We start from the raw sequence: 25,304 nt of genomic DNA, 5'->3' as shown, positions 1-25,304 counted from the left end.
TGTTGTGATGAGTAACGTAATTATAATGTAGCGGCCGGCCATTTTGAGCGCCGTAATCACATGCAATCCAAACGAATATGCAGAAATATCGGTACGAATGTGGACCGCAATTATTTCCTTTGCTTGTTAAGTTCGTTAATCAAGTTCGGTTTGAGAATACGGCGAAAAGTTGCCAATATTCACTTAAAAGGCACTTCTTCCCCCGAGATGCACCAGAGTCCTCGTACTCCCCAATCTAGGAATCCGATGCTCGCTGTGTGCTTGTAGTCCGCCTGGATGGTGTCGTCGGGGTAGTTCTGGTATATCCCCTTGATGACTTCAGCCTCCACGTCACTGTTGATGATGGCCAGATGCCGCCCTCTGCAGCGCACACCGAGGCAGCTTGGTACCAAGTTCGCCCGAATTTGTGAAACTTGTAGCAGCTGCCAGTTCGCGCTAATAAACCTTCTTCAATAAAACGCTGACAATTTCGTATACCGCTAAGTTATTTTTTAATTTCCACACTGCTTCAAGCCGCTCTGTCCGCTGTCTCTACTATTATCACATTCGCGCTCAGTTCAAATATCGAACGCGCGAAGGAAACACGCGCGTATTGTTTTTTTTTATTCCGTTGTCGTATTGGAACAAAAAGTTTTGTTGGTGATGTTCGTTTTTTGTCTGTGCTCTATACAGTGTGAAAATGTCCGCCCTTTTGAAAAATGTTACAAACTGCATCTGGTATGCGTTTGATTCGTTGCAAAATAATGCTGTTGTGCACAAATCGAAACTGAAGGTGCGTATTTATTTTCACTTGTTTTTTTATATATTTTGAAGAAGTTCTAGGTTTAATTTCGAAGAAGATAAATAAATAAAAAATTAAAAGTGAAAGTGTTAAAAGTTACTTAAAAACTCTCGCAGTTTGTCACCAAGACATAGGTACTTCCTCTTCCTAAAAAGTTCAAATTACTATTAGTACTTAAAGAAAGGCCAAACTGAATTCGAAAAAATATAAAAGAATAACTGGTATGTTCAGTATTTAAATGACCGTATTATAAAAGGCTTTCTTTGTAATAAATAAAAATGAAGAATATCAATTACTAAATTAGTTATAAAGTTGACAACATAACATTCTGAGCAAAAACCGTAAGGATAATTATTATAAAGTATGTATGTATTTAACTAATTAGGAAAATAAAAGGAGGATCATTAAATTAGTAAATAACTGTTGAATAATTTTGGCTGTAAGAAAGTTTACGTAGAGCAAAGTTTACCTAAAGTAGAACTCAATGTCTAATGTTAGTGTTTTTGAGCTCTATGTGTAGGAAAAGAAGTATCTAGGTACAAACACACTTAAAATAATAAGTATGTTTTAGGTACTTCTTTTCTGTTTAATAAAACAAATAAATATAACGATTTATTGGAAACTGGAAGCCGTGTAAAGTCAACACTGCACATTGACTGATTCAAGATAAATGACTCAGCTATGCAAGCGCACGAGATATTGAACTTATTAGGGAATACAATTAAGACTCAAATTAGTTAGATAAACAAATAGTAGACGCATGCAAGTTATACAAGCAATGAGTAATAGTAACAAAGACACGTTTTCCTTCAGTTTATTAAGGAAAAGATTTTAATAAGTAGGTAGTAAGTTATTTTTGCTTATTTAACTCAAGTGCCGGTGTATGAGCTAATTTGTTGTCTCTAGTAGGTATAATATAATAATTTATGTTCCATCTTAAAACCGAACCTAGGACTTGGACAGCCACTGGAGCACAAAAGAACAACACAGAATTTAATTATTTTTTAAAGTTATTAGGTAGAGAATGTTGGTATTTCATCTGAAATCGAACCTAAAACCTTGAATGCTTGCATCTGTAAACCACTGGGCACGGAAGGAAACCCCAACACTGGAAACTCTCTAGTCTTAATTATTTATTTTTAAAGAAAGAGCGCTATTTCCTTGACTACCTAGTTACCTAGTATGGTAAAATATAATTCCTACAAAGCCAAATTCAATTGAATATTAAGTACTTCCCTATCAAATTTTCGGCTCTCCCTTATCGTATACATATTAGACGATATGTTGACCTAAATATAGGTCACAAAGCACATAGTAACGGCCCCGCAGGCCAGAGGCCAGGGGAGAGTGACGTCACTCACCATTATCTAGCTGGAACTATACTAGTTGTGCCTGGTGAACTAGACTAGATTTAGGTCATCTATGAATGCAACAAAACTACTTAGTTGATAGGGCTTGATAATAAGGGTTTCTTGTCAGGACTACGAAACCCTAAAAAAGGGAAGTGTTGACCAGTGCACGGATACGATGAGAAATATTTCAGGAAAATAAAATCAATTTTAATAAAACTCATAAAAAATCATAAAACTCACTTTATTTTTGCAAGTAGGCTTTTAAAACCTTCCAATACTAACCCTAACTGCTTCGGGACAATATAAAATGGGCCAGTTCAGAGAAGAAGCCAGCGCAAGAGCCTCAGTCACTATTATTATAATGTTTTCAATAAAATAAGGCAATGATATTTTAATAAGTTATTTGTTACCAATAAGAAAAGAATCAATTGTAACGACTGCCCATATTAGGATTTTAAAGCTGTATAAAATATAAAGCCCGGCCTTTTTACGATGTGAAACATTTTAAAGAGCATATAAAAAACTAGTAAAAAATAACTGTATTTGAAGTGCTTTTTAATCCAAGTCATATGTTCCAAGGTTTAACTTTACCGCTGTAAACCGTTAAGTTGTTAATTTACCTACGTTTAACGCCTTAACTTTTGAATCCTGATAGCTAGAGAAGTGAAGAAGAAAAAGAAGCTGATTTGTGTGAAATAAATCATAAAAAGAGCTGAAATATGGAATAAAACTTGATATGGATTATTTATTTACAAGTTTCATGTTAAAATTTACCTAGGTACAATTTTATTTAATTTTCTCCTTAACCATTCAAAAAGTTGTAAAATGGAATGTGCTTCAGCTCGACCTAAATCCAGTTGAACAATTTCGCAAAGGCGTACTAATTGAAGTACAGTTGTATGTACGCTAACCGAAAAAGCACTACCCAGAAGCTCGACTTTCACCGAAAGCGCGCGTATTACAAGCTTAACCCGAAAGCTCGCGCTGTAAAAATATGTGAGGAACTTTCAAGATAAATGATAATTAATTGCTCAAAGCGAAGCTATCACATATTTTTCTGCATAAAAGCACATATTTCAAAAACAACGTGAGTTATGTGCGACAAAGTTACAGTTAACATTTAACTACATTTAATTAATTACAACTTAAAGGTCACAATGTTTTTACCCGAGGTAGGTAGAGGCGTATACATAGGTACGCCAATCTTTTTACAGATATTACCTATGTTCATTGTTTGTTTAAGATTTTCTTAGTTTTTCTGCAAAAAATCCTATCACGAAATTAACGCTCTTCCAACGATCAAGAACTACTGATTAGAACAATGCCCAGTTGTGCCAATTTTCCACACAAAACGTAAATTCCACTGGTCCTAGGTGTCGCTTTCATATTTTCTAACAAGCCTGAAGTGGCCATATTGCGCTTCGTTGGCAAAAAGCTGTGCAAATAAAAATAAATTACAATTGAATGTCGCCAGGCGCAATCCGCGCCGGTTATGGCCGCAACGACAGTCTATGCTAGGGTTGCCACTGTGCAGCCCCGGATCTACGATTTTTTCGAACCGGGGCAAGAACTTGATATAGCGCCCCCTCTCGTGAGCGTTTGATTAACACTAATATTATAATATGTGGCATTATTGGTGATCGAAAGAATACTCTTTAATAAATTTGTACTCTTTATTATCTATTACTAATAACTTTTTCTTAGGTGTGACATCAAATTAAATATAGCAATCATATAACAAGGCAACTGATAATCAAGACTTTGTTTTAATTTTTCTCATCGTTTTTTTTTCTCTCTTATCTTACTACCTCTACAGCTTCACACGGCGTGCTTTCTTTTCCGCGAAAGAATCTATTAGCTCATCAAAGTCCGTTTCAAAGGCAGTTTTATTTTCAATGGCTAGAATCGCGAGGCTAGATAAACGTTCTTGGCTCATTGTTGAACGCAGATAGGTTTTAATTATTTTCAGTTTGCTGAAACTTCGCTCACAGCTTGCAGATGTCGTCGGTAATGTGCAGTATATCCTTAAAGCTATACTAACATTAGGAAACGCTTCTTGCAAGTCATTCTTACACAGATGTTGTAACAGGTCGAATGCACTTGATTTTTCATTAATTTCTGTTACTAGGTCTTTGAATACAGAAAGTTCCTGGCATAAATATTTATTCGGCTCGGTTCNCATGAATATTCAACTGCAATGTCTGCTCATGAACGCTTCAAACTCGGTACTTCTTTCCCAATTCCATAAAATTCAAAACTTAGAAAGTGACAAAAAACTTTAAAATAGGTAGTTGAAACAGACTACAGCTAATTTTCATAGTGGACTGTACCATACGATAAACATGTCAGTCAATTTGACAACCTTTGTCGGAAACATTATTCAATGAAAATATTGTCCGAACCCTTAGTATTTCTCTTCGACAAATACATTAACACATCGTGAACCACTTTTCTTTCACGACTATAAAAATATTTTAGCAATTTAATTCACAAAATCAATTGCACACATTTAAAATAAAGTTTGTTTACACTTTGACAACAATAGACTGACATGCAAGGTGACATGTCAATGAAGTTTTCAGTTACTGTTGCCATTAAAAGAAATTAGTACCATTAGTTTTCCGCAACATGGCGAGGGTTTTTATGTTCCTGGTCAGGCTATAACTGAATTACGGAGCCCAGCAAAACATGAGTTATAGACACTTCATCAATTACATAATACATTAAGGAACAGTAATAGGATCGAAAAGATAATATAATTAATATGATTTATAATATTATTTTTATTACTTACCTATTATTTCGTAAGGCGTTTATTTCCAATACGGTGTAGTTTAAGTCAATAGTTTCGCTAATAATTATTATAATTACTCGCACACGCAATCAATCACATAAACAAACAACGATAGTCCCTTGACGTACAGGTTTATTCGGCTCGGTTCGTGTAGCCTCTAGTTCTACATGTGAGTCTCTGCCGGGAATCCCCGTATGTGACATACGGGGATTCCCCCGGCAGAGATACGTAGGTACGCTATCAGTGTTGCCAACTAGGTTAATACAGAATGTACTAAATTGATTTTGGCGCCCTCTGAAACTGCCGCCCGGGGCAGGTGCCCCGGTTTGCCCCCCCCTAGATCCGGGGCTGCCACTGTGAGAAGTAAAATAGTCGCAGTCGGATAAAAAAGGGAGAGTTCCTAGGTCATAATTTTAAACCAAAACAAAAAAAACTGAACTGCTTTACTACTACTACTGCTACTGCTGCTTTGCCTAGAAACAAATAAGTGCGGGCTTTTGAAAATACTTAATCGTTTCATGAATGATCATAAACAATTAAATGATGATTAAGAACACTAATCCTTCTAAGAAGATTCAGGTATAGGTACCTACTGTTTGACTAAGACACACCTAGTACTAAAATACAAAAGATAAACTCCGACGAGTAAGCTCCAGTTATTCAGTCGAAAATCGATACCTTAATTAATCATTATAAGTAGGTATCATTAATTACTACTTACAATAGGAATCGCAAAACTGCATTTAATTCTAGCACACCGTGTTGCTAAACATTTTAAATACCTTACCTCTTATGGAAGCACCAGTAATTACCTTCAATAGAATATTTATGAAGGACGATAAGACGTAGATCACGTGTCACTAACTTAATTAATTTACTTGTGCCGTGCATGGAAATGAGAGATCGATTGTGACATTAATTGAAAGGGAAGAAAATTCATGCAGGGTAGGTTGTTTGAAAGTGAACCACCTAAATTTTGAAGAACTGTATCTACCATTCCTAAGAGCCATTTACACGTTTAGTCTTTTTGGACTGCAGGTTATTTTAAAGAGCTTTTTATAGACCACTTTCAGTATTTTTTATTTCAAAATTGTGTACTTATTTCACAAAGTCATTATAAAGACTTTTGAAAGGATTTTAATTTTCTTTAAGTGAAGTTAAAGATTATCATTATTCGAGAAAATGTTTTTCAAAAAATTAAAATAAAAGCTTACTGTGTTTCAGTTCGTCTGTGAAAACAGCAGCTGTTGTGAAAAGTAGAGACTAACTCACAAACTCGTTTGATTTAATATTTTAACCACTGCTACTCTACTTAACCCCGCTGGACTCGTGTTCGCAACAATTTAAAGCAATTAGTGGGCGTAATTACAAAGCAACATTTTATGAAAGCTTAACCCATGAAAGTGGAGTGAAATCACCAGACATTAAATTCCAATTATTGTATGGAATTGTCGGCAACCTTTGCAAGTAGCTGAACAAATGCAATTAGGTGTGAACTAAAGTGGTTAACATATTGTCTCTACAATTAGAGTTGATTTTATTATTGAGGACATCCCATTTGCTTGATTACGATGAAACTTGCTTCACTTTTGTGTAGGAAATGTATAATACTCTAAGAAATGCTTATTACTATTTTATAAAAAAAAATATTAATCTAGAAAGTGTAACAAATACTGAATCACGTAGGTGCATTTATTGAGTCTTATAAAAAATCCTTAATAATTATAACAAGTATAGGTCCACCTACTCATTAAGCTATTTTCTAATATTGAACCAAAATTGGAGATTATAAAAAACTTGCTTTAGACAAACAACCCTATTTTGGCTGAAGTTTCAGCAATCATTGCGACCGTGGCAACCCTGACATATCGGCTGGAAATGTCAAATCACGCCCACTTTAGAGCGGAGCGTGTCAAAAAAGTGACATTTCACATTAATGGCGACCGACATAATTGATAGCTGTTATCGATTAATATCGATAATTCCATGCATTTAACTCGGACAATCTTGTACATTAAAAATATCTCGGAACTTAAAGCTTTAATTAAATATATTCAGGGCGAGTAATTTTCAATTACACACCACATTAAAATGAAGCGGTAATAAATTTTAAATAATTGCAGAAAGTTTCGTAGTGTCGCTGAATTAATAACTTACAAAATCGTTAACAAGAAATAAAATGGTCGGTTGTAAATATCAGTAAAGACAGTTTTACGATATGGGTTAAGTCGTAAATAATAATTATTTTGTGGTTATTGAAAAGGCTATTTTGCGTCTATCCCTGAAAACCACTATAACCTTTTCCTAGAGCTTTGACTGTGTGGTTTTCGACTGGTCAAAGAACTCGAAGACAAACCATTAATTACTTAGGTAGCACTGATGGTTTACTACGCAGAATCAATACAATAAAAAAAAACATTTTATTTGTTTTATACGTGAACTCTAACCCTTTACACAACGCAATCGAATTATAGAGTCGAAGTCTATAAAGAATTAATTTCATTCGCAATTTTGTGTGGGTTCTAAAATATGATTCAGCATCCAAACGCAGACAAATCTTTAGGAAGCCGATTACACAGTTATCGATTACCTATGATATCATCAGACTGTGACGGTGCTTCGACAGACGTCGAGTGGGCGCTATAAGGTCAATAGGCAGTAGTATAGAGCCTACTCGTTCGTAGTATGTACGTACTACCACAGAATAATAATAAGTACTACGTACAGAAGTTTTACTTAGCGAAGGTATTTAAAAAAATGTATGCTCAATGTCATTAACAATATGGTGTAATTTAGCTTGTCTCAAGAGTCAAGCAAGTTTGTCAGAAGTTTTGTTGACAAACGTCAGTGATCGGTATAGATGATCCACGCTGAACTGTCCCACCAAACTCAATGACAGAGGGGCGCTACCATCGTTCAACTATATGGTTTCCAACATGGCAAAAATCGGAACTAGCGATCCGGGATTGACGGTGGCGCCCCACTGTCAATGTCATGCATAGGACAGTTCAGTATTTTGGAACTATACTGCGCCGAAGCTATAGGGCTGACTTCGGTAAAATGATGTGACGTGAGGTGCCAATCTGCAGAAAATGGCGGAGGAAATACATGATTTAGCATGAATTATCATGAATAATATTAACTACTTATTTACCTCTCAGTGTCTTGAGGCAACTTAAAAAAGTACATTCTGTGTTTTTATTATTATTTAGGCAGTTAAATACTGCACAGTATTTAGTACACCATTTTCTTTATTTTTTTCCATCATACACAAGAATACGCGTGCATGAGTCAATGTTCGCTCGTATGTGAGGCCTTGTCGAATAGTACTCTTGTAGGGGGCAATCGTGCGTGTTTTGTTTTCGATGTAAACTCGCGGAGATGAACAGGCCTGGTACTACGGACAGTCAACAGTCAGCATCAAATAGTTCGTGACTCCTAAAATAGCCAAAAAGTTCGCAACACATTTTTGTTAAAATGGGAATAAGGTTGCGTTGTCAACTTTTTGGCCACTTTGAGTGTCACGAAGTATTTGGCGCTGACTGTAGTTACGAGCAGTCATTAGCCAAGCTAACATATTAGGTACTCCTACGTTATTATAACAGCCACTGAGCCGCCCCACTAAATTTAAATATTTTATTTTGTCAATGCATTATTATATAATACGATTCGCTTTCAAATACTTGTAACGACTTAACGCTTTAAATTAACTGAAACTGAAAATATACGCAATTTTATGAAGAAAAAGCAGTTTAATTCGCAACATATTATTATCAACACGCCTCTTCGAGTTACGAGTATCGCAGCAACATTGTAAAGAGTGTGTGTAAGCATTAGAATGAACACAAAGGGCATGTTTCTAAAGTGATATCCTTAGTTCTTTCTTGTGCTGCAACAGTAATTTATACAGCAAGACGCGCCTTCGACGCCAAGTAAGTTGTGCAGTTAAGTAATCTTAAGTAGTACGAGCAGTCATTAGCGAAGCTAACATAGTAATAGCGCTGTTTGTGAGTATGGAGTGTAACAGAGAACATAGAACATACACACAGGACATTAGCCTTTTATCTAGGTTTCCTGCAAATCATTGTCTCAAAGTAGTTAAATGATACGGTTAATGATAAATATTTTTCTTATGCCATCAGAGAATCAGAGCCAGCAGGAACTAAAGTTTTTTTTCTTTATCAAAAATAGGCTTCTGAACCTACAAAGCTTTTCAAACGAGCTTTCAAAAGGTTCGAGAGAGAAACAAACTTTCTAAACTCTACATTTTTTAACATCCGAAAACATCGTATTACTGTCTAGAACTTCTTATTCAGATAGATACAATGTTTTCTACATTTTTAGCGTTCGAAATATCGTGCTGTCTAGCACTTATTAGCTCTACAATGCCAATAAGTACCAATAAGCTGAGTGTATGAGTCAGGGACGGAACTAACGCCCACGGCAGCCATGTTAGATGATTGACTTTGTGCTGGTAAGTTATTGCCATAGTGAAGGCTGAAGGTGGGTTAGGAAAGTCCTTTATGCTAGCGTACGAGTAGTTACTAGTGTTTTATAGAGCGATCCTTTAAAGCACACCTCAAAAAATACTAACGGCATAGGCGCTCCTAATGCTAGCAAATCTCTTCCGAAGTAGAAAGGGAATGACTCTACACTCGCTATTAAAAAACCAATGCACAGCATCTGTTAAATCTAAAAAACATTTTTTATTGGGTCGTTACGCTCCGCTAAGATACCTACTAATTGACCATTTTTACAGCGGGAAATAGAACACAAGTTAATCAGTGTTCGGTGCAAATTTTTTTTTCACATGCTGAAGCAGTTTTCCTAATAATCATATAAGTCATTACCAAGACTCATTACTAACTGCTCCTTAGGGGGCGTCCATAAATTACGTGAGACAATTTTGGCCATTTTTCAACCCCCCCGCCCCCCTTGGTGAGATTTGGTGAGATTTTGCCTGACCCCCTCCCCCACCCCCCTAATCTCACGTGATATTTAATAAAATGCCTATTTTGCAATGTCTATGCTTCGAGTAGGTATATTAGATTTATATGAAAAAATCAGTAACCCAGTGTCGTGCCACGCGCAGTGCAGGGTTCCGTAGCTTCCCGTCGTTTAGTAAGACAAGCAATTGCTTCAACCTAGGACCAGTTTTTTGATTCATAGTTAAAATAAATAATTGTTAAATTTTGCTTCTAATGGTTAAATATTAATAAAATGTAAACTAATAGTTAAAAAATGTACTAAAAGTCAAGTTAAACATTGTTAAAAAAACATTTTTTTCTGTTATTTAACCACTTGTCATTTGACATCTGTCAAATTTGACTATTGGTTACTTTAACTACGAATACATAATATTTTCATACTTATGTAATGTCATTTTTTAGGGTTCCGTAGTCCTGACAAGGAACCCTTATAGTTTCGATATGTCTGTCTGTCTGTCCGAGGTTTTGCTTGGAAACTATTGGCACTGGGGAGCTGTAATTTTGTGAAGGTATGTATATTAATCACGCCGACAAAACGGTAAAATAAAATTTCTAGGGTAGAATTTTTTCAAGGAAAACTATAACGATTAAGATAGATTACTTAGTTTAAGAGTAATAGTCATTTGACTCATGTATTATAAAATTTCTTAACCGGTAAAAATTCCTTAGAAGAAAATATGAAAAGTGACTTTACTGAACCCTACACTGCGCGTGGGACAACTACTGAACCCTACACTGCGCGTGGGACGACACGCACTTGGCCAATTTATTATGCAATAGCGATGCTGATGAAGTTTTTTTTTAATTTCGAATTTTCTTAATTTCGACATTTATTCTGCATCTTTAGTGTTCACAAATGCAGATGGAGGCATTTTTAGTTTCATTTGATTAGACGGTATGGAATAAATTGTCATTATCATCATAAAAAAATCATTTTTTTTTACTTCAATAACCCAGTTTTCTGGCAATTTTACTCTATTCCTTGCGGGAAAAATTACGTGATATTTTCCGAGACCCCCCCTCTCCCCTACGTGAGATTTAGTGAGATTTTCGTTGACCCCCTCCCCCCCCTAAAAGCCTCACGTAATTTATGGACGCCCCCTTATCTACCACATAATATTTAGTAACAAACACGTAGTGATATAACGCATGACGATGACTGGGTCATTGTCCACGAGTTCCACAACGAATGCGTAGGCGCAGACCGATAGCATTGTTCACTGAGCCACTGCAACCACATGCAACTGTGTTAGAGGTCTAGTAAAAACTCTACAACCTACTGTGGTAGGCATGGTTTTATGGTCTGAAGAGAGTGGTGACGCCAATATACAATCTATCACGATAAAAGCATTTAGGATAGAAAAATACGTTAGTTAAGTTTTTGGGGGAAACATACATAAAAATTCTTAGGGTTTTCATAGAAAAGAAAAAACTTCATCGATTACGAGCGTACGAAGTCGGTCGGTTCGGTCACAGATAATGTTCTACCTATTGTTACTAAACTCATAACACCTCGCTACAAGCAATTATGAAGAAAATCTTGTTGCAGTACACACATATGAATCACTACTTACATACTAAGTAGGTACATTCTTTGACTTAGGGTGACACATTGTAACCTACAAGAATACGATAACACCATCTATTGAAAACAAAAAAACTTAGGCACGAGAAATTAACAAAACAAGTTAAGGCTGAAAATATTAACAATGAAAAAACTGAAGCTCCTAATAAGTAACCTATACAAAAGTCCTGTCTAAGTAACTAGTAAGTAGGCCTACTCAGTTACCTACTTATTCCCAACACTATCACTGTAAAATCTCTGGCATTATAAATAAGTTTTTAACTAGGAGATTCAGTTTGTGATAAGACCTTGCTGAAGAATTACAGACCCATCTCGCTTCTGAGTCATGTCTACAAACTGTTTTCGAGAGTCATCACGAACCGTCTCGCGCGTACAAGCCGGATTCCGAAAAGGTTATAGTACCATAGACCACATCCATACGCTGCGACAGGTTATACAGAAGACTGAGGAGTATAACTTGCCACTATGCTTGGCGTTCGTGGACTATGAGAAGGCCTTCGATTCGATTGAGACTTGGGCAGTGCTACAATCTCTCCAGCGGTGCCGTATTGACTATCGGTATATCGAGGTGCTGAAGTGCTTGTACAAAAACGCCACCATGTCGGTCCGAGTACAGGAGCAGAGCACGAAGGCGATTCCACTGCAGCGAGGCGTTAGGCAGGGAGATGTTATATCTCCGAAACTGTCACCGCTGCATTGGAGGACGCTTTCAAGCTCCTGGAATGGAAAGGATTCGGCATAAACATTAATGGCGAGTACATCACTCACCTTCGGTTTGCCGACGATATTGTGGTCATGGCGGAATCGTTGGAAGATCTTGGCACAATGCTCGAAGACCTTAATGGCGAGTACATCACTCACCTTCGGTTTGCCGACGATATTGTGGTCATGGCAGAATCGTTGGAAGATCTTGGCACAATGCTCGAAGACCTTAATCGAGTTTCCCAACAGGTAGGCCTGAGGATGAACATGGACAAAACGAAGCTTATGTCGAATATCCATGTTGCGCCCTACCCAGTTTCAGTTGGGAGCTCAATTCTCGAGATTGTCGACAAGTATGTCTACCTCGGACAAACGGTCCAGCTAGGTAGGTCCAATTTCGAGAAGGAGGTCAATCGTCGAATCCAACTCGGCTGGGCAGCGTTCGGGAAACTACGTAACATCTTTTCGTCCAAAATACCCCAATGCCTGAAGACGAAAGTCTACAATCAATGTGTGTTACCAGTGATAACTTATGGCTCGGAAACGTGGCCTCTCACTATACTTAGGCCTTATACAGAAGCTCAAAGTTGCACAGCGTGCTATGGAGAGGGCTATGCTTGGTGTTTCTTTGCGAGATCGAATCAGAAATGAGGAAATCCGTAAACGAACTAAAGTCGCTGACATAGCCCGACGGATTAGCAAGCTGAAGTGGCAATGGGCAGGGCACATAGTGCGCAGAACTGACGGCCGATGGGGCAGCAAGGTTCTGGAATGGAGGCCGCGTACCGGAAGGCGCAGCGTGGGACGTCCACCTACAAGGTGGACCGACGACATCGTGAAGGTAGCAGGGAAGCGCTGGATGCAGGCCGCTACCAATCGATCAATGTGGAAAGCATTAGGGGAGGCCTATGTTCAGCAGTGGACGTCCTATGGCTGACATGATGATGATGATGATGATTCAGTTTGTTGATTGTAAACTATGGTAACGTATAACAGTTACTGCAAAAATCATTATTCTACTTACTGCGACTCTACCAAGTCTAAAGAACATTCGCATGCTAGCTTGCCTTCCGTCTTTGTCTAGATAATGAAGCAAAATTGGCAAATATTATGACTTGACTGTGCACACACATTTTACTACACAAACAAACGATCACGTTCACCTCTTTCCTATGTTTACTTGTACGAACAAAATATGTAGTAAACAGTCGTAAACTAAGCTGGAGCTAACTAGTAATAGGTAATTAGGTAGAGTAGGTATTTGTGTGTTTTGTGGGCAACTAGACTTAAGGTAAGTGCCCCCTACTTCGGTATATTAAGGCTCTTACGACTTTAACAATTTATTTAAAAATAACCAAGCATGATATCAGTATGAAAGCTTTTGTATGCTAAACTTTGGTCTTTTGACAGTAACTTAATACATAAATTATAGTTATATTGTTTGAACTTTTTTTAATATTAATTGTTCTGCGGACCTCTTGTTTGGATCCTGTTTCGTGATAAAATTTTGCTCTGTTTCTAAGTTCGTGAACTCATATCCCCTATTTCGGGATAAAGTTTTACGCATCGAGTTAGGATATTTTAATAATGATTAAGGGTTGAATAAATTTAAAAACGATAGTATAAATTTAGAATAAAAGAATTTTGTGAAATTGACGATATTACTTACCTACCTGAAATATTCATAAGAAATAATGTGAGTCTGTCTAGCTAGGTAGGTACGTACCTTCGTATAAAGTTTTGATTTATTATTCTAACAATATGTGAAAATATTTATATAATCATCAGAAATGTAGGGGGGCCTTACCCCGCCCCCCCCTCCCTTCGTACTCATAAAATTTAGATTTTTTATTTCTAACGATATATGAAAATATTCATACAAGTCTAAGTTTAAAAAATGAGGGGGGTGGGGACTAACCCCCCACCCCTGGAGCTGCTTCAAGTGAGGGTAGTCCCCCCCCCTGAAAATAGCCCCATATACGCCAATGACTCATAATAAAAATTAATTTATTTATTACTTAGGTAGGTAAGTATTAAAAACTAAAAAATATGTCGATTTCTTTGATGTTATGTGTCATACAAGTACCTAACACTATACATTTATATATCACGAACTTGGGAAAAAGTAACCATAATTACGGTTCCTTGTTTCGTGATACTGATTATTCCAAATTCCCCAAGTAAAATTCATGGATTATTGTCAAATTGTGTCAATTAACTATTATCTATCCCATATAAAATACAAATAAACCAAGAAAAATAAAACGAATCGAATTAAAACCAAAATTACGCTGGTAGTACTTATGCTAATTTATCTTAAAATTGGTCATTTATGTGAACTTCAAACTCGTGTCATATAAATTCTAGTGAACGAAACATATACCGAATTTAGATCATGAGAAACTTAAATAAATGTATTATTTGTTTCATAACTTACATTTCAATTAACATAAATAATTATTAAAAAACCAAGCATCAAAATATTATCCATAATATCCTTGATTCGGTAGTATCACGAAACAGGGGACACCCGAAAAATCATATGTACGCTATTTCGTGACTCAAATAATCGCAATTTTAAAGGAATTCTACATTTTCATATAACTTTTTTCTAAGCCAAATCAATTGTCAAGGAACACATGAAACCACTTTTACAAGTTTTATGCAAATGGGCGTTTCTTTGCCTTTCTATAAGCTTAAGAAGTTGGAGCGCTAACCTTACGGTGAGAGCAACATTTTCACGCCGCACGGCTGTTTTTGGCTCTCTGAGAGTTTGAAGCTTCGTATTGCTCTCATTTTTGGCGCCACAATGTTGGTACTTGGTTTTTTAGATAGCTTAAATAATAGAGTTTTTGTAGTAATAAAGAATTTTTATAAATAATATTCCATTTGCTTATTATTTGAGCTAGAAAAAAAACTTACGAACTTACGTACTATCACGAACTAGTAGCCGTTTACCTTAATGGACAACCCCCTTCCGGACTTTAAGTCTTACCAAATTTGTCTCAGGAGAAAGTTAAACTGTCATTTAACCCGCAACTAAATTAATCAGACGACAAACAGGAGGAGTTAGATCTTAAGGATCGATCAACTGGAGCCTTTCAGTGCAAAGGAGATCTACAGAGTTCGACAAATGAGGTCTCTCTTGGCAAGACTGACTATAATGTAATATTTTCCAGCCGTACACGCCGTCACTAGAAATCATAAAGATAATCCATCCATTTATTTCCAGGTTCTCACAGCAAACATTGGCACTCTCCTCGACCTATACGGCGTAGAGAAAGGCCTGGACCACTTCAGGTCATCCCAGGAGCTGACCTTCGACGAGTTCCGATACTACCTGCAGCATGAGGTCTTCAGTTCCCTGCCCAAAGCCGTCACCTTGCACATCGTCAGGGAATATGAGAAGAAAATTAGTGAGGTAAGTGATAATGTTCTGTTTTGTACTACATTTTACTGGCACGGCTTATTTTGTAGTGACTAAAGGTCTTTCTTTGTCTACTATCTACTAAAGTATCACATAATAATGAGTTTTTGTCAGCAATATTATAATGCGTTTATGTAGCCACGCTTGACCGGCTGCGTCCTTGCCGCGACACTCATAACGCGTAGTAGACTAGGCATTCGTAAAAGTTGCGTTATGAAGGCCTGCCACCGACTGAGGTAACAAAATATTCGTGTTACAGCAAAATATCTACCCACTGTCTATAAACGATTTAAACTGTTGTTAAATACCGAAGCAATAGCAAGATTACTCATAATTTCAACTCACGATCGACCGATAAGAAAGTGATTGCCACCACGCTTATTAAAGCTCACTTAATAGAAAATATGCTGCTATCTTAGATTTATACAGTTTTCCGTTCGACTGAATGATCTGAATGACGGCCAAAGTATCGATTTTGCACGTAAAATATTTCCAGACAGACTTGTTCACTTTGGGCTCACCTTGGGCTTATTCGATATCTATCACAGCTTCAATTGAAACATATTTTTAGCCTCTAACGTCTAGAACTCTCTAGACTATACGTTAATAAAGTAAAATTACATAGCACTGTTGCTGCAAGGCTTGATAATATCTTTTTAACGCGCTTACTTCATCATACTATTCCTTAACCAAACCAACCCACAAGTCAAATGAAGGACGAAAAACAATGACTTTTTTGCACTCATACATCAAATGGTGGTCCTCAAATATCTTCTTCTTTATATATAAAAGAAAGTCGTGTTAGTTACACCACTTATAACTCAAGAACCGCTGAACCGATTTAGCTGAAAATTGTCAGGGAGGTAGTTTAGAGCCAGGAGAAGGACATAGGATACTTTTTATCCCGTTCGGAATTAAAAAAAAGTCTGCTTATTTATTGCCATTAAGGCGGAACAAAGTTCGCCGGGTCAGCTAGTAATGCATAAAATTCGACAGATTTAGGCGATAAATGTATGGGCTTATCGTGCAAAATCGATAAAATCCCACGATAAAACTTTATCATGGCGCACATCCTTTGTGTCCTAGGGCTGCTCCTACTGGTCAAAATCACCAGATTACGAAATTAATGTGCCTGATGACCAAGACTCAACTCCCTTTTATTCACTCACATCACACGTCATAGCAAAACCCTATGTTGACCGTAGCCATTCATGGGTTATCCAACTTCCTATCTTTACGGGCCCTATTCAGGTCAAGAGACACGTCATCTTCATGACACAATGAAGGGTGGCAGCCAAGTTCAATCCATTAGCGTCAAAGACTAAATTGGACTGCGAAATAGACGTCACCGCTGCCACTTTTGTTTTGCGAGCAATTAATTTGTTTTAAGACATGGCGAGCTATCCATCATAGTTTATCAAAAATATCTTAGTTAGGTTTATCATCTTAGGTTTATCAACCTTATGTTAATGTAGATACAATTTAGATGTAGACATTAAACAATGTTCCTCTTGAGAATATTAAGCTATAAAAAGCCACATGGAATATCATATTGCCTTTGCCATCCCATAAACTTAATTAAGTTTTATTAGGTAATCGATCAATAATGAAAATGTAGAATCTAAGAGTCAAGCCTATTATGTATTTTTCAGGCCGTTTGAGGAACAAAATCTATATATATAAAAATGAAACCCGTTTCGCGTTGTCACGGCATCACGTGTGAACGGCTGAACCGATTTCGATAATTCTTTTTTTTAAATGTTTGTGGAAGTCCAAGGATGGTTCTTACGGAAAAAAATATTAAGAAAATCTCTACGCTAAGGCGGTACGAAGTTCGCCGGGTCAGCTAGTATATTATAGATTTCTTAGAAAATTAAATGTAAAATATGACGATGCAAGGTTTTGGATCGTATGATGCACCTAGGATTCACCCACATTTTCTTAGGTTTTGCAAACTATACGTAAGTACTTACCTATACAAATATCACCTGCAAAACTACATATGCTTATGTTCAAGTTGTATCTTCCTGCACATTTATGTACAATTTAATGCTGTTGAAACATTGTTAAACAAATAAAATAAAATAAAATACATACTACATAATAATACTACTACATAATATTATATTCTAAGTAGGTACGAGTATCACGTGGCAGGACGGCACAGGACCGTTCTTTGTGGAAATCCTTGGGGGATGCCTTCGTCCAGCAGTGGACGTCATTCGGCTGAAACGAACAAACGATGTATCACGTATTTTCTAACTTTATACAGTGACCAAGAAAATATAATACTTTGCTCAAAACTCACGCGGTTTCCAGGTGTGCTGGCTGGTCTGCCGTAAGAACCTCCTCGGCCGGGACAAGCCTGTCTTCGGCGATGACTCCGTGTTCAAACTCTTCAGGATCTTCTGCCTCTTGGCTGACCTGGTCCAGGACGCAGATGACTCCAAGAACCATGTGGTTAGTAACTAGATGGATTTGTGTTCTATTTCTAATAACTTGCTGGTATGCTAGAGGTAAAATCTGTCTACAGAAGAAAAAGTAACCGATATATGCTACTATGTTCTTATGAACATCAGTAATCTAATAAAGATAAGTAGTCAGATTAGATCGACTTGATCCAATTTTCAAAGACATATTTCTGAACCCGAAAAAAATTAACAAAGTTGATTGTACTTATTGTTTAATTTTTTGGTACCAAATAAATGTTTTTTCTTTCTTTCTTTCTTTCTTTACCTAAATAAACACATTACTTAATTTTTAAAGATAATTTGGTAGTTGAGATAATTTCACTGGTGATTCATTTATTGAGTGATAGCCTCTGTAAGAAATGTCAATAAAACTGTATTTTACTTGCAATAGTTTCAAGTCCCAAATTGACGATAAGATAAAACTCCCATCAAATATGGCCGCCATCCATTAACGCCATATCATTTTAATCATCCGTCCATTCAGAAGCACTACTATCTCATAAAGAGTAGCCATTGAGAATGTCCGTAATTCGTACTTTGTTCCGACCTCCCCAGAACTATGACGTCACTAATTAGGAGATCATAAAGTTAATATGCTGCACATGCCGGCCACATGTAGCTTATAAGGATTGGGGTCAACAACCTGTAATTATAACAAAGCATCTTTTATGCTAATGACAATGAGCTGTAAGATTCTGTTACAAAAAACAATGCCTAAGTACGCCAACATTGATTACAAAAAACGAGACGGATTGGTGACGAATCTAGAATCACTAACTCTAAACTAGCACAAATAATACTCAAGACTTGAAGAGAGTAAATTCTATCGACGAGCCGCTTCATAATATTGAGTAATAATTTTATAGATAGAGCTACGCTATCGTCGTACAATGATACCACAATAATACCACTGTAACCCAATTCTCTAAACTTTTCCTTAAACTTCAAAATTAGGTAGGTACATTCAAATGTCACTCGCTTCATAAGTGCAGCAAAAGTGGATTGTTTGTTAAATTATAAAGCGCATTTACTCACTTATCTTTTTTTTTTTAAAGATTTTTAACAATTTGTATTGTACAAATTACTAATAGTCCCGTTAGCCCCTCGTGTCGTCGGGCGGCGGTGGGATTCGAACCCGCGTTCCTCGGATCTCGAGTCGGTCAGTCTGATCCATTCACCATTCGGCGTGGTTCGGCTATCGTGGCTATTCGAAGCCCGATGCTCATATAGCCAGACCAGCAGGCTATCATTTACAACTACATCAGCGGTGTCCTAACGTGTCGACATTGTTCGCGCACGTTTACCAACAAGATTGGCTACTGTAGCCATGTCTTTTTTAATAATCGTGACTATTTATTGTTACATAAGATACCATTTTGCATCTGCAGATAGTCCTGCAGCCGTCCGAAGCCGGCATCGTAGCGGAACAGCTAGTCCACTGCCTCGGGCTTCGTTGGGACGCCGCCGACTGGGAGGCTCTAGGCTCCTCCATCGGCCACTTCAAGTGGGCTGCCTTCTTGGCCGTCTTAGAAGCCAAGTACTGCTGCGACCAGCAGATCCACTCTAAAGCTTTGGTGGAGGCGGTCGATGAGATATACGACGTGTTCATTGAAGATATTATTAAGAAGGTAAGAAACGTAAGATTTTTTAGGTTTAACATTTTTAGAACCTACCTATTACCATACCATACATTAGAGGATAAGAGTTGTGTAGAATCAGTCGCAATTTTATTATAAAACTATGATGATAACACTGTTTAAACATAAATTTTAAAACATTGTCACACATCTTATCTTTAACCCTAAATATTTATTTACGCAGCTGATAATTATTGAATTAGTGAAATATCCATTACAATAAATAACATAGGACTTGATAAGCAACCTTGGGGTATTCCTTTATCTAAAGAACAACGTAACACGTCAAATATTCACGACCTTTCAGGGCTACCTCTTCAAACGAGGGTACTTGCTTCCAACGATGCGCGAATACTGGTGCGTGCTCCAGCCGTGTGCCCTCACTTACTACAAGAGCTCGTCTCAGAAAGAGCAGTGCGGAAGGATCTCAATCGACGAGTACTGTTCTGTAGAAGCAGCAGCGGGAGAAGGCAAGCTGCAGAGATTCCAGCTCATCACCCCTGATAGAACGTTCGAGTTTGGGACTCAGGATCATAAGTAAGTGATGATAGTAGACAGTAGGTCTATTCAGCCAGTCTCTCCATTGACAAACTGGTAAGGAATAATTGTTTAGAAGTTCAAAGAAAAAGAAACAACATAAATGAAGATGAAACTCCTCAGTGTGTATTATTATTTCCAAACCGAAGCGGTAGGAGAATCGCATTTGGATCCTCCTACCGCTTCGGCGCTTACCAGTTGGCGAGCCACCAAGCGTAAATACTTGCCAGATCGGACTATGGACACAGGAGATACTGAAACAATCCGCTGTTTTTCCAGGAGTCGCCTCCAATGGATATCGGCGCTCCGCCAAGCGGCCGCGGTATCTGGCGGTGCCGAGGGCTACCAACGAAGAGCGAGGGCGGGGCGGCGCGGGGCGGGGGCGCGGAGGGAGCGGGAGGTGCGCGAGACCAAGGCCCGGCTGCAGAATGAGGTCCGAGCGAGATTGGCCGCTGAAGCACAGGCACAGGTAGGAACTAATTCAGGATTCAGGCAAAACGCTCTTTTTTGCATCATCATCAGCATCAAATAGTCAAGCGACCGCGGTATCTGGCGGTGCAGAAGGCTACCAACGAAGAGCAAGGGCTGGAAGACTCGGGGCGGGGGCGCGGAGGGAGCGGGAGGTGCGCGAGATCAAGGCCTGGCTGCAGAATGAGGACTGAGCGAGATTAGCCGCTGAAGCGCAAGCCCAGGTAGGAAATAATTCAGGATTCAGGCAAAACGTTTTTTTTTGCATCATCATCAGCATCAACTAGTCAAGCGGCCGCGGTATCTGGTGGTATAGAGGGGTACCAGTGCAGGTCGCGGTGCGGGACGCGGAGGGAGCGGAAGGTGCGCGAGATCAAGGCCTGGCTGCAGAATGAGGTCCGAGCGAGATTGGCCGCTGAAGCACAGGCACAGGTAGGAACTAATTCAGGATTCAGGCAAAACGCTCTTTTTTGCATCATCATCAGCATCAAATAGTCAAGCGACCGCGGTATCTGGCGGTGCAGAAGGCTACCAACGAAGAGCAAGGGCTGGAAGACTCGGGGCGGGGGCGCGGAGGGAGCGGGAGGTGCGCGAGATCAAGGCCTGGCTGCAGAATGAGGACTGAGCGAGATTAGCCGCTGAAGCGCAAGCCCAGGTAGGAAATAATTCAGGATTCAGGCAAAACGTTTTTTTTTGCATCATCATCAGCATCAACTAGTCAAGCGGCCGCGGTATCTGGTGGTATAGAGGGGTACCAGTGCAGGTCGCGGTGCGGGACGCGGAGGGAGCGGAAGGTGCGCGAGATCAAGGCCTGGCTGCAGAATGAGGTCCGAGCGAGATTGGCCGCTGAAGCACAGGCACAGGTAGGAACTAATTCAGGATTCAGGCAAAACGCTCTTTTTTGCATCATCATCAGCATCAAATAGTCAAGCGACCGCGGTATCTGGCGGTGCAGAAGGCTACCAACGAAGAGCAAGGGCTGGAAGACTCGGGGCGGGGGCGCGGAGGGAGCGGGAGGTGCGCGAGACCAAGGCCCGGCTGCAGAATGAAGTCCGGGCGAGATTAGCTGCTGAAGCGCAGGCGCAGGTAGGAACGGCTAATGTTCAGAAGTACAGACGATAAGGCCAAAAAGCTCTTGCATCATTGTCAGCATCAACTAGTCAAGCATCCGCGGTATCTAGTGGTACAGAGGGGTACCAGCGCAGGTCGCGGTGCGGGACGCGGAGGGAGCGGAAGGTGCGCGAGACTAAGGCCCGCCTGCAGAATGAGGTCCGAGTGAGATTAGCAGCTGAAGCGCAAGCACAGGTAGGAACGAATATTGTGTAGATCAGCTGATGAGGATAAAAGGCCCTTATTTGCGTCATCATCAGCATCAATCCTGAATCCTAAATGAATGATGAATCTGTTTGGCCTTTTTGTGTCATCATCTTCATCAACTAGTCAAGCATCCGCGGTATCTAGTGGTACAGAGGGGTACCAGCGCAGGTCGCGGTGCGGGACGCGGGAGGAGCGGAAGGTGCGCGAGACTAAGGCCCGCCTGCAGAATGAAGTCCGAGCGAGATTAGCTGCTGAGGCGCAAGCCCAGGTAGGAAATAATTCAGGATTCAGGCAAAACGTTTTTTTTGCATCATCATCAGCATCAACTAGTCAAGCGGCCGCGGTATTTGACGGCGCGGAGGGGTACCAACGAAGAGCGCGGGGTGGGAGACGCGAGACCAAGGCCCGGCTACAGAATGAGGACTGGGCGAGATTAGCAGCTGAGGCGCAGGCGCAGGTAGGAACTAATTCAGGATTCAGGCAAAAAACTCTTTTTAGGAACCACTAATATATTATTCAGAAGTACAGCCGCTTTTTTATGGTAACCAATCTCTAAGAAGTTCAGCAGAATCACATACCTACCTAACTGGTTTTTGCAAAAGCAATTTCTCTCAATTTAATCGTACGGTCGTTCGTTCTACCTAAATGACGTCCACTGCTGGACAAAAGCTTGTGTAAGAAATGTAGATTAAAAAACATAAATGATTTTTCTATCCAACAGGAATTAGTAGAAATGGCACAACAAGATAACAAGAAATTAGAAGAATTAAAACACACTCAAGCCGAACTGGAGAAATTACTACAAGAAGAAACGCAAGCGAAGAGAGACGAAGAAATCGTTAGAGCTCTTCAGGCTAGGTAAATCCTCGACATAGTTTTAAATATTACACTGAACCAAATAACCGATTAAAATTATACCGTTTCTAAAACTTTCAGAGTTCTAGCAGAAGAATGGGAGCGACGAGAGGAATTAGAACGATTACAAGAGGAACAAAATAGAATGTTAGAAGAAGAACGATTGAAACGGAAACAGTTTGAAATATTACAAGCTGAAAAAGAAGCGCAATACAGAGAAGCGGAGAAGAGACTGAAAGAACTGGAGTTAGAGAAGCAAAGATTAGATGATGAACTAAAAGCCGCACAAGAGAAAATATCTAAAACTGAAATATCTAAAGCGTTGCATGTGCATTTGAGGGTACGTGGAAAGGTATTATTATTTTCTTAGAATTATTTAAACTTAATTGATCTTTAAATAAAGACACCATGCCATTTACGAGGTCATATCAATAGAAAATACAGACAAACCTCATCTAACTGAAATGCATCTGAAATAAACTATCTAAAGCCCGGTCTGTGAGCACGTACATTACAATTTTCTCCAATGACCCCAAGCTACCCATCCTTATCAAATTAATGTCATTGGACAAAATTCTACGTGCTCGCAGACCAGACTATACAGTGTGAGTCACGTTAAAGTGTACATATGAAAATAGATGAAACTAGACCTATTTTTATCGACAAAAAAGAGGTCAAAAATTTTTTGAGATTTTTTTTTAATTTTTTATAGAATTTTTTTTCTTCAAATTACTTATTGTAAATAAAACGTAATAACTTTTAAACTAAGCGGTATATCCTGATAAAATAAAAACAGCAATAATGCTAAATAACAGGCGATACTAAAAAAATACAAAAAATGCCAACAAACAATAAAAAATGATACTTTTTGAAAAAAATCTGCTTAAAAATTCGTGTTTTTTTGGTTATTTTATAAATTTCTCCAAAAAATGCCCCTATAACCGGTGGTTTTTATTACTTTGTATTATTTTCTATCGTATTATCTTTGTAAAACCAAAAATCGCATGTCTCTATCCCTATCACAACATTTGCTATGATCGTTTGAACAAAGGCCTGCCACAACATTATTCTCCGCTACAGGTAGAGACAATTTTAATTTTAACTAAAATGCTTATTTTACTTCGAAATCTTTTGTTTTTATTTGAAATCTAACTTGTCTTTATCAAAATTACAAATCTAGAGCCATTTTCAGTTTTGTTGTTAACGAAGCGTTGAATGGCGCGCCCGGAGAGGCTTAGTTCAAACGATCATTGCAAATGTTGTGATAGGGATAGAGACATGCGATTTTTGGTTTTACAAAGATAATACGATAGAAAATAATACAAAGTAATAAAAACCACCGGTTATAGGGGCATTTTTTGGAGAAATTTATAAAATAACCAAAAAACACGAATTTTTAAGCAGATTTTTTTCAAAAAGTATCATTTTTTATTATTTGTTGGCATTTTTTGTGTATTTTATTTTTCTAGTATCGCCTGTTATTTAGCATTATTACTGTTTTTATTTTATCAGGATATACCGCTTAGTTTAAAAGTTATTACGTTTTCTTTACAATAAGTAATTTGAAGAAAAAAAATTCTATAAAAAATTAAAAAAAAAATCTCAAAAATTTTTTGGCCTCTTTTTTGTCGATAAAAATAGGTCTAGTTTCATCTATTTTCATATGTACACTTTAACGTGACTCACACTGTATACTTTTCTACCATCTTTTGTGTAAAACCCTTCTGTCAATGTTATAAATACCGTCTACGTACTGAGTCTGCGTTTCACCTCAATCTCACCAAATGATGATTAGATCTTAAGAACTTGAGTATTAGGTATAGGTACTATCACTTTGGGAGAGAGTCTTTGCCCTTCCAACGCAATTATTCAAATTCAAGCTTTTGCCTCTAATCACTTCTTCTTTTTGTACCCTACAGGACATGAACCCATCAATCAGGAACGGCGAGCGAGCGCGCCGGGCCATTTCCTTCGTGCCTACCACCAAGAGCTCCTCTGATACTCTCATAGATGTCCGCGCCATCAGGCATTTGAAGGTCGTTGACGATGAAGAGAAGATTTGAGAGAGGATATACTTAATTTTTTAGGAACTGCTTTTGTTTGATGAAAATATATCGCATGGAGTAAGGAGTGTTGGTGGTAATAATATCATGGCTTGCTTCACTCTTACTGATTAAGTCCCGGATATCCTATTAAGGACTTTAGATCTTCTGGTAAATTATATTGAAACTTTTGGTTTAACCGGTACAAGTACCTATCTGGCAGAGTCACAAGACCCAGTACTTAATCGGCAACTCTTTGATAGCGTTATATTAAGTCAGATAGCTATCAGGAACTTTCCCCTTAGTACCAATCTTTGTACGATTGATAAAAATATCGATTAAACACAG

General features: G+C 38.4%; 1 protein-coding gene across 4 annotated transcripts; it reads left to right on the top strand.

Annotated features, from left to right (window-relative positions):
- The first annotated feature begins 541 nt into the window (after positions 1–541).
- On the top strand, positions 542–25,304 carry LOC114350716 (differentially expressed in FDCP 6). Of its 4 annotated transcripts, none has more exons than XM_028301621.1 (10): positions 542–772; positions 15,435–15,623; positions 17,949–18,089; positions 19,489–19,728; positions 20,045–20,274; positions 20,554–20,731; positions 22,316–22,327; positions 22,781–22,917; positions 22,996–23,266; positions 24,834–25,304. In XM_028301621.1, the coding sequence occupies exons 1-10, from the start codon at positions 680–682 to the stop codon at positions 24,975–24,977; spliced, it is 1,635 nt and encodes a 544-aa protein (XP_028157422.1). In that variant the 5' UTR covers positions 542–679; the 3' UTR covers positions 24,978–25,304. The 4 variants fall into 4 exon arrangements, with proteins under 4 accessions (XP_028157422.1, XP_028157421.1, XP_028157423.1 ...); XM_028301620.1 differs by lacking the exon at positions 22,316–22,327 and having other exon boundaries at positions 20,554–20,743; positions 24,834–25,004; positions 25,047–25,304; XM_028301622.1 differs by lacking the exon at positions 22,316–22,327 and having other exon boundaries at positions 20,554–20,743; positions 22,996–23,254.

The sequence above is a fragment of the Ostrinia furnacalis genome, unplaced genomic scaffold, assembly GCF_004193835.3.
Source record: "Ostrinia furnacalis isolate ACB-3 unplaced genomic scaffold, ASM419383v2 OfSCF0954, whole genome shotgun sequence".
Taxonomy (NCBI): domain Eukaryota; kingdom Metazoa; phylum Arthropoda; class Insecta; order Lepidoptera; family Crambidae; genus Ostrinia; species Ostrinia furnacalis.
The sequence above is the reverse complement of the archived record's forward strand: the minus strand, read 5'-3'. Positions and strand labels throughout refer to the sequence as shown.